Source organism: Bubalus bubalis, chromosome 10 (genome assembly GCF_019923935.1).
Source record: "Bubalus bubalis isolate 160015118507 breed Murrah chromosome 10, NDDB_SH_1, whole genome shotgun sequence".
Taxonomy (NCBI): domain Eukaryota; kingdom Metazoa; phylum Chordata; class Mammalia; order Artiodactyla; family Bovidae; genus Bubalus; species Bubalus bubalis.
This window is the reverse complement of record NC_059166.1, coordinates 53,316,636-53,325,748: the sequence shown is the minus strand read 5'-3', so window position 1 is coordinate 53,325,748 and position 9,113 is coordinate 53,316,636. Positions and strand designations below refer to the sequence as shown.

The 9,113-nt window shown below is 55.7% G+C and overlaps 1 protein-coding gene across 1 annotated transcript; it reads right to left on the bottom strand.

Moving 5' to 3' along the window:
* Window positions 1-226: 226 nt before the first annotated feature.
* POU3F2 (POU class 3 homeobox 2) lies at window positions 227-1,982 on the bottom strand. Its single transcript, XM_044924333.2, has one exon. It carries the CDS (start codon window positions 1,707-1,709, stop codon window positions 393-395), a length of 1,317 nt encoding a protein of 438 aa, XP_044780268.1. The 5' UTR covers window positions 1,710-1,982; the 3' UTR covers window positions 227-392.
* Window positions 1,983-9,113: the final 7,131 nt, after the last annotated feature.

Sequence of the window (9,113 nt, the reverse complement as noted above, 5' to 3'; positions counted from 1 at the left end):
TCTTTTTGGTAATTTATTTAGTTTTGCCAGGTATTTAACTCAGTGCTCGCCATCTCTCTCTCTCTCTCTCTCTCTCTCTCTCTCTCTCACACACACACACACACACACACACACACTCTGCTTACTCTCTCTAGGAGACACTCCACTCCATTGCCTGGGTACTAGTCTGTAAAGGTCAAAACATCATTACACCTGCTACCGTTTAAAGGATAGTCCAGTGCCTTAGTTGTTTTCCTTATTATTATTTTTTTTCTTTTTAAGGGACGGGGAAATAATAATTAAAAAGAAAATAACAATCAGAAGTTAGAGAGGGAACAAGAGGGTCGGGAAAGGGCCGCGGACCAAAGGGGAGGGGGAGCCCCGCGCTCTGCCCCTCCCCCTCCCGCTTGAGTTCACTGGACGGGTGTCTGCACCCCGTGGTGTGGTGGCGTGTCCCTACTCCCCCCGTACACATCCTCGGCGCCCGGCAGAGTCCCTCCGGGAGGGGTCATCCTTTTCTCTTTCTGTCTCCTGTTACAAAACCAAACTCTCACCACCTCCTTCTCCAGCTGTAAGCTGTCCGCGAGGGAGGTGATCTCCTGGGCCGAGGGCTTGGGGCATTTGAGGAAATGGCTCTCCAGAGCCCCCTTGACGCTCACCTCGATGGAGGTCCGCTTTTTCCTCTTGCGCCCCTGCGCTGCGATCTTGTCTATGCTCGTGGGGCTGCCCGAGGACGAGTCCGCCTCCTCCAACCACTTGTTCAACAAAGGCTTCAGCTTGCACATGTTCTTGAAGCTCAGCTGCAGGGCCTCAAACCTGCAGATGGTGGTCTGCGAGAACACGTTGCCGTACAGAGTGCCCAGCGCCAGCCCCACGTCCGCTTGGGTAAATCCCAGTTTGATCCGCCGCTGCTTGAACTGCTTGGCAAACTGCTCCAGGTCATCCGAGGTCGGCGTGTCCTCATCCGAGTGCGGGTCGTGGTGCGCGCCCGGGTGGCCAGGCGGGCCCTGCGGGGGCGGCGGGGGCGGTGGCTGCTGGTGCGCGTGCGAGTGCGGGTGCGGGTGGTGGTCCGCGTGGTGCGGTTCGTCGTGCGCGTCCCGCAGGCCGTGGTGGTGCAGCCCCGCCGGCTGCCCGCCGGCGCCCAGCATGCCGTTCACGGTGAAGCTGGGCTGCGAGTAGAGCAAGCCGCCGTTGGACGCTCCCATGGAGGGCGGAAGGTGCGCCGCAGCCGCTGCGCTCCGCCATGCCCCGGGCCCCGGGTGGTGGTTGGCGGCGTGGTGCACCAGATGCGGTGGCCGCTGCTGCTGCTGTTGCTGCTGCTGCTGCTGCTGTTGTTGTTGTTGCTGCTGCTGCTGCTGCAGAGTACCCGGCCCGTGCAGCTCGTCGCCTCGGCCGCCCTGCTGTACCACCACCGAGGGCTTGATGTCCGGCTGGCCCAGGGGGCTGGTGGACCAGGGGGAGCCGTCGCCGCCGCCCCCGCCGCCACCCCCGCCCCCGCCGCCGCCGCCACCGCCCCCGCCGCCGCCGCCGTGGGACAGCGCGGTGATCCACTGGTGAGCGTGGCTGAGCGGGTGCCCGTTACTCTGCAGCGCGCCGTAGTCGCCCTGCACCAGGCTCTGCGCCTCGCGGTAGCCCCCCGCGCCCTGCTGCATGCCGCCCGGCGGCTCGGTGTGCACGATGGAGGCGCTGGAGGTGAGCAGGCTGTAGTGGTTAGACGCTGCGGTCGCCATGACTCTCGGAGCCGGACTGAGCGCTCCGGTTAAAGGAGCCGCGCATTTGACAGTTACTTTTTCGCCTCGGGCTCCTCTCCTCGCTCGCTTTCCGTCTCTCTCCTCTGTCTCTCTCCCAGCCAGCAGGCAGCTCCGACGCCCGCTCCGACGCCTTCTGTGGCTGCTCCTGCTATTACTGCCGCCGCCGCCGCCTCCCGCCCGCCCGCCCTCGCTCTCTTTCTCCTCCTCTCCCTCCTTGCTCTCGCTCACTCTCCGACTAGCTCAGCGCTCCCCCCTCTCCCTGCTCTCTCCAGCTCTCTCCCGCTCTCTTGGCAGCGCCAGCTCGCAGCGGCACGCGCCTGGGCCCCGCCCCCTCCACCCCCTCCCATTGGCTCCGCGCCCTTTGATTTACGTGGATACCGCTAGCAACCTCCCAGGCCGGCGCCACTGATTGGCGCAGAGATGCCCCCTCCTCCTCCCCCCCACCCCGGGCGCGGAGTCCTTTTAGCTGTTCTCTGATCCACCCCCCCGCCCCATTCAGATTCTCAGAGTTCTCACCTCCCCTTCTCCCCCACCCCCGGCCTCCTCCGACCCTCTAGGATGGGCCCGCCCCCCATCTGTCTCCCAAGCAGACGCGCCTGGCGGTCCGGGCGGAGAAGTGGCGGGGGGCGGGGGCGCCCCGGCCCTCTATCGACCACAGCCACTTGCAAGACTTGGGTGGCGGTGGGGGGGCGGGGTGTCGGTCCACCTTGTCCTCCCAATAGGGCGGGAGAAGGAGTGAAGAAAGAGGAAGAGAAAGGCTGAGTCCCCACAAGCCAGAGGGAGTCCGACTTTTATTCACCTTGGGACACACACACACACACACACATACACCCCAACGTCTCATACCTAGAGCCAGAAGTCAGGCTACACCCCCCCTCACACATACACACGCTGAAGTCTCCTTTCCCCAACTGTTAGAATTTCAGTGCCCATGTGCTTCTTGCTCCAGGTGTGACATTTTTGCCTCCCCAAAGGTGCTTTTATTCGCCTCTCCCCACCCCGCTAGCGCCAGATCTCTTCCTTTTAGGTTCCAGACCCGATGGTCTTCCAGCACCTCGGGGTGAGGACCCCATTAAAGGCAGGCTCCACCGGCGCCTCGGTTTTGTAAGAGACTACTTGTTCAGGAGCGGAGGAGTTGCCTGTTCTAACAGCACAGCGGTCTGGACTGAAAACAAAACAAAACTCTAAAAGTCTCTGACACATTCAAACAATGGGGGCGCGCACAGGTTTGGGTTTAGGGAAAACTAGGATCCTACTCGAGTAGACCTTCACTTTGTGACAGGAGCGCTGTCAAGGGGGTGTTCGGCCTCTGGGTAAGGGGCAGGGAGGCACCAAGGGCGGCTTCGACTGCGCGAGCGCTTTCCGTGTTCCTTGAGTTTTTGGATGCAACTTTTTCCGTTAGCTGCTTCGAAAGAGAGGAAGAGCGAGTGAAGGAAAATGGGCTGTACTAGGGGAATCTTCCGAATCCTAAACTTCGGCGGACGCCAGCGGGTGGGGTGGTCTAACTTAGCTTCCAGGCGCTCACTGGCGAAGCTGTCTGCTTAGCCTTCAGCAGAGAACTCCGGAGTGAGACTGCGGGACCCTGCACCGGCAGTACGGTTCTACCCAGCACGAGCGCGTCGCGCCGTCAGCGCCGCAGCCACCTGGAGCAGGTGCCTGCCGCCGCTTTCGGAGTCTGCTAGCAAGGGTAGGAGGATCCGGCGCAGGCCGGTGCTGGAGCAGCGGAGCAACCACGCACGCTCGAGTGTACCGCGCGAATACTGCAAAGCGAATCAGAAGTTGCTGCCTTGGAAGGGGGTGAGGGGGTAAAAACCCAACCACAGGGAAAGTGAATTGCGTCCCCACCTCTCACCCTCCGCCCTCCGACCCTCCGTCGTTGCCCTTAGCGCTGGCGTTGCCGGCGATCGTGAGTTTGTGAGGGAAGCCAAATCAACGCTCAAGGGGAGCACTTTGGGGCCTCCGAGCATCTTAATCTAGACAGCAAAGTGGAACGGGCCAGAGAATTCATCATGACTAACGAGGAGCGGAGGTCTTTGGGGAGTGGCTGAGCTGTTTATAAATCACCGCGTTGAGCACTCGCCCGGGCAAGGCGCTTTGGCGGAGAATTTCCACGTGCCCTGTGTTTATGAGCGTGTGTGGGGGAGAGAGAGAGAAATGGTTAGGGGAGGGGCGAGCCCACAGGCTGCCAACCGAACGGACCTGCATCCCCCCACGCGCGCACCCGCGCGGCGAGGCGAGGACACACACCTTCTGGCGCTGGGTTCTCGCGCAAGCGCGGAGCCACTCTGGCCGCGCGCCTGGGGGCTGCTAGGAATCCCGTAACTTTGCCCGGCTAGGAAAAAATGAAAAAGTCCAAGCCTGGAAGCGCGCAGACTCTGCCGCTGGCGCCCGCGGCTGCTCGACCGGGAGTGAAGGGGCTGGGCGGAGGGCAGGACCGCCTCCCTTAGCAGCGTCTCCGTGTCCCCAGCGCTGGGCGCCTGGCTCTCCTGGGGCTTTGGGAGCGCACGGGCCACTCGCCAGCCGCGTCCTGGCCCAACCCGCCGCGCCTCTTTTCATCACCTCCACCCCCTCACCCCCCCCACCCCGCTACCCCCGGCCGCAGGCTGTCCTCCTCCCCAACCGCTCGGCTGGGAGAACTCGGAGCTCCCACAGATGGAAGGATCCAGCCGCCGGGAAGGGCCGCGTCCGGATGCTGAAAAGCTCGCCCCCTCCCCCTTCCGGGGCAGGTGTCTGCTTTTCTCTGGATTTGATTTCTCATTTCTCAAGGGACAAGGCCCCTTGCAGCCGGTGGGAGTGAAACACTCGAGGGAAGAAAAAGGTTTCCAATCTCCGAGGGAACCGAGGCGGCCAGACTCGGAGTCAGTTTAAAATTCCCCCCAACCCACACCCTCCTCTCCTTCTGCCTCCCTTCCCCCAGTTTCAGGCTTTGGGCGCTGGGGTTTTGTGTGGGGAAGCAAGAATAGGCTGCATGTGTACATCCAAACTTCCTGTCTGCAGCGGGACTTCACTGACGAGGACTGCTCGGAGATTCATCCCATGCTGACGTCCCAGGTCTCCACTCCACCCCCTTCCCCCCACCTTCGCTTCATTTCGCTGGCAGGCAACGGAGCCGAAACATTCCCAACAGGGTAAGCCGGGTGGTTCTACTCGATTAATGCACCCAATAAATCCCCGGGAGTACACAAAGCACTGCCCTACCCCTGAGCCTCAGCCTCTGCACCCCACCCCCACCCCCGCAGCCTGGCCAATCACCGGGCGGGCTGGGCTGGGCGCGCACAGTGTCTCTGGGTACCACCTCCCCCCGCGCCACCCCCGCCTCTCCGCCTGTCGCCGGAGGCCCGGTTGGCGCGAACGCCGGGTCCTGGGTACCTCGGCTTCCAGTCTGCCTCCCGGCGAAGCCCCTTCCTGGGGCTCCAGGAACCTCAGAGGTTTTAGACCCCCGATGAGGGGTTTTTGGTCCTCCCTTCCTTTCCTCCCACCGTCGTGGGCGCCTTTCTTTGCGGCTGACACCACCGGAGCAGAGTCCACGCGTCTCCCTGCATTTCTCCACCCTCATAAAAGCACGTTGAAAGTGTCTCGGGGAGACACCTCCAGGTTTTGATTCAGCTCATTCCCTTTCACTGTTCAAAGCACTGTTCAAATACAGAGGCTGCTTACGTTGACGTGGAGAGGATTTCAAACAAACCTAAAATGCTTTGAACTGACAAGGTGTCTTGATATCTCCCTCACTCCAGTACAGTTCCCCGAGATCACTGGCTAGGACAATGGCTGAGCAAGCTGTTCACGCGGGCCTCGCAGCCTCCTTGGCTGACTGCTGGGTTCCCCGGGCCCCTTTCACGAGAACAAGCTCCAGGCGTCCTGAGCAACCTCACCAGCCCATCCCCTTCCTCTAGGTCTCAGCAAGGGCTCTGCTGAGTCGGTATCCTGACCTGGACTGGTCTGAGGAATTGGTGCGGACTTCCTACTGCACTGCTTGGAGAGAAAATAACTCAGAATCCGAGCTAAACCAAAAAGATATTTATCCCCACATTGTCACACTTCTCAAAAGCGTGAGCCAGACCTGGGTCTTAGTAGTGCCCAGCACCTTGACCAGAATCTCCCAAAGTCTTCACATGAGTAACACTAATGATATCAACCTGTACACTCTAATTTGAACTCGATTTTAACTTTATCTAGTAAACACACACCATGTGTAAAATATCATTTATTGTATTGCTCCATACCAAGTCTTGGCAGAAAAACCGCCATGATCACTCCTAAACATTGAGCTGAAAGGATGCACTTATTAAGATAGAGGTGAGATGGTATTTATTCATTTGATAGATCTTAATTTATTTCTTATTGATGTTTTAATAGTTTTATGATAATGGAAATCAGGAAACAAAGGGAATTTTCTTCCAAGGTGGCAGCTGGTTTAAACTTGGGTAAAATTACCTACTGGGATTTTCTTTTTAATATATCCACCTTGGAGGATTCTAAGTCCCTTCTCTTATTCTCCTTTCTCCCTTATTCCAGTCATTGTATTCCTGTACTTTCTGCTCTTCTGCTAGTATCCAGGAGTTGTTTGAGAGCTTCCCCACATTTAAATGGAACTTCTTTGCTAAGGGCCTACAGAATGTCAAAACTGAGGTTTCCACTTTAGAGCTTCAGCTTTAAACAACCAATCCACACAAAGAGGCAGCTGGCTCCTTTAATGAAAACCTCCTTAGAGCTTGAAGACTTACAGGCTTAGAGATGCATTTGTAAGAAGCAAGGAAAATGCATTTCCAAGCTGCCAGTTCTTGTGAGACACAATAAACATTTACTTTTAAAAAGAACAGAAATTAATATCTTTAATTATGCAGCACAATGTCTTCCCAATTAAAAAAATTCCACATAGATTTATATGTTATTGTCTATATATACATTTTACAAGTTTCTAAATGTGCATCCGTCTCCATGTCATAAACGGTTTTGAAGAAGGAAAAGTTTTCTGAAAGTTGAAACGCCCATTCTTCATACTCTTGCCAAATCTGTGTTTGTCCATGTCTCACATACGGATGATTCTATTTTATCTTTACTACTGTGTAAACCAGTAAGATGTAATGTTCTAAGTTCAGTATTGTAAAATGAAATTATTTGAATTTGTGGATATTCTGTTTCTCCTTTTCCTCATGTTCTCAATCTTATCATTATAAGTGACCCCCTCTTTTGTAGTCCACAAGTGAATATTTTATAGACAGGCATGACTTGAAGACTTCTAAAACCATATCACGCAGGCAGTCTAGCTATTTCAAGGATTACATTGAGTAATTTATCAAAGAAAGTCTGCTAAATTTTGAGTGGTGAATATGAGGCCTTACAGGGGAGAGAGCATAAAGGACACATTCCATCAGTGTACAAGGCAAATTCTATTTGGCATTAATACAGCTTGTTTATACTGAAATAGGGACACAACATGAGGGGATTGGTGGCTCTTAGTTACCTTTCTGAAATTTCCTTTTCAAAGGACTAACATTCAATGACTTCCTAACAATGAAGGCTGAAGGTGTTTCCCACCCTTATCCCTTCCCCTAAAGCAGGAGGAAATGACAACTTTTTAATAGATAAAAGTAATTTCAACAGAAACCTCCTTCGCTCCAAAGCTTTTGGAGATAGTACTGAGATTAAGTTCTTGCCACAGTCCTTTCTCTTTCTTATCTTCTGGGGCACAGTCTGAGAAGCAGAAGGAGGGGCCAAGAGCACCCCCACACACCTGTGCACAGGTGCAGGGGAAGAGTATCCTCCGCTACTTTATGGTGATGTGTCCAAGATTTAGGGCTGGGTTTCCATCACTGGGGGAAACAAGGCTGCATTTAGTTGAAGTCGGACTTCATTTTTCTTATTCTGGTTGGACAGAGTATGGATACAAATCCCCGCTAAAGTGTAAGAATGCACTAAGTCCTATTGTTAGTGTCCTGGTGCACTGAGCTAAGTTTTTCTTTTGTACAGTTGACCACAGCGATAATAGCTGTGGACTGGGACCTTCTTCTAGATCTCTGAGTTTCAATACTGTCATTCTAGGCACTTTGGGGCTTAGTGAAGCTAGAGATGACTATTTTTTAAATAGAATGGTTTCCAGAATGTGGGTCCTGGGAATGCAGAGGCTGGCATTGTCTGGAAGAAGACTCAGAAAAAAGGAGCCTTAGGTTGGAGCAATGAGACCATCTCACCCCTCTGGTCTTTGCCGCGAGTTTTGATGGTAATCTGGGGCAGCTGGGTCCCAGCATTAAATGCAAAAATAGGAAAACAGGACAGGCAGAGTCACAGGCCTGATCATATTGACGCCCTAGGTCAGAGGAAGAGAATAATGAATAGACGAGGAGCTCGTGGAAGGGAACTTAATTAACCTTGGGAGAGTGAAAGAAAGTCAGAGATCAAGCCTAGGTCCGTGGTTTAGGATGCTTATATTTACGTGAATGTGCGGGGTGGAGGAGTAGTCTGCTTCGTGCATTATACTAACCTTTTTAAAAAAAAAACACTGAAAAAAGCTGGAGTTGGTGCCCCTCAGGGGCATCCAACCACCCACACAATCTCGCGGAAAACTCCGCGGTGGGATCCCGCGTACTCCGCCGGGAGGCAGTGTGTCCGGGCCTCGGCCTGCGTGGGGCGTAAGTCCGGGTAGGGAGAACGGGCGGCGGCGTCCGGGCGCCCCGGCCTGACCTCCCCGGGGTACCGCTAGGGAACGCCGCGGGCTGGGGGTGGGGGCGTTCCCGGCCACCGAGCCACTGAGCTCCTAGGCAGGTCCTGGCTGCGATCCGGGGGAGGAAGGCGAGGGCGAGAAGCGGGAGGCCCGGCCATTGTCCAGGGAGGGCGCATTTTTGTCCGGATGCTGCTGGTTGCTATAGCGAGGAGGGAAATCCAAACAGAAGGGCTCAGTTCGCCTCCCTCGGGCCTGGGAGCAGCGTTCCCTCCTCTCAGCCAAAATAAAAGTGCCGCCCGGGGCCTGGCACCCCTTCCCCGGAGAGCTGACAGCGGGCTCGAGAAGAGGGGCCGGGAGGATCTGGGCACCGAACGAGGGGAGGGGGTATCCAGCCCAGCAGGGAACAGCCAAGCAGATTACTGCTGGAGCGGGCGGATGCGCCACACACTCTCTCTCCCTCCCTACACTTTCCCTGCCATATTTTATTTAGGAAAACTCTTACAACCCTCTCAAACTCGAGAGACGTTTCGATGGGTGAAACCCCCTCCTTGCTTAGACTGGTGGGAGCGTCTCCGCGCTGGAAGCGCCGTCGGAGGAGAGAGACCTGCGCGCGACAGCGACGCTGTACCGGGAAGGAGCGGTGACACCAGAGGCAGAATGAGCTGTTTGTTATGAGTTTAAAAAATCACCCAAAGGGAAATTTTACTGGAATGGCGTATAGA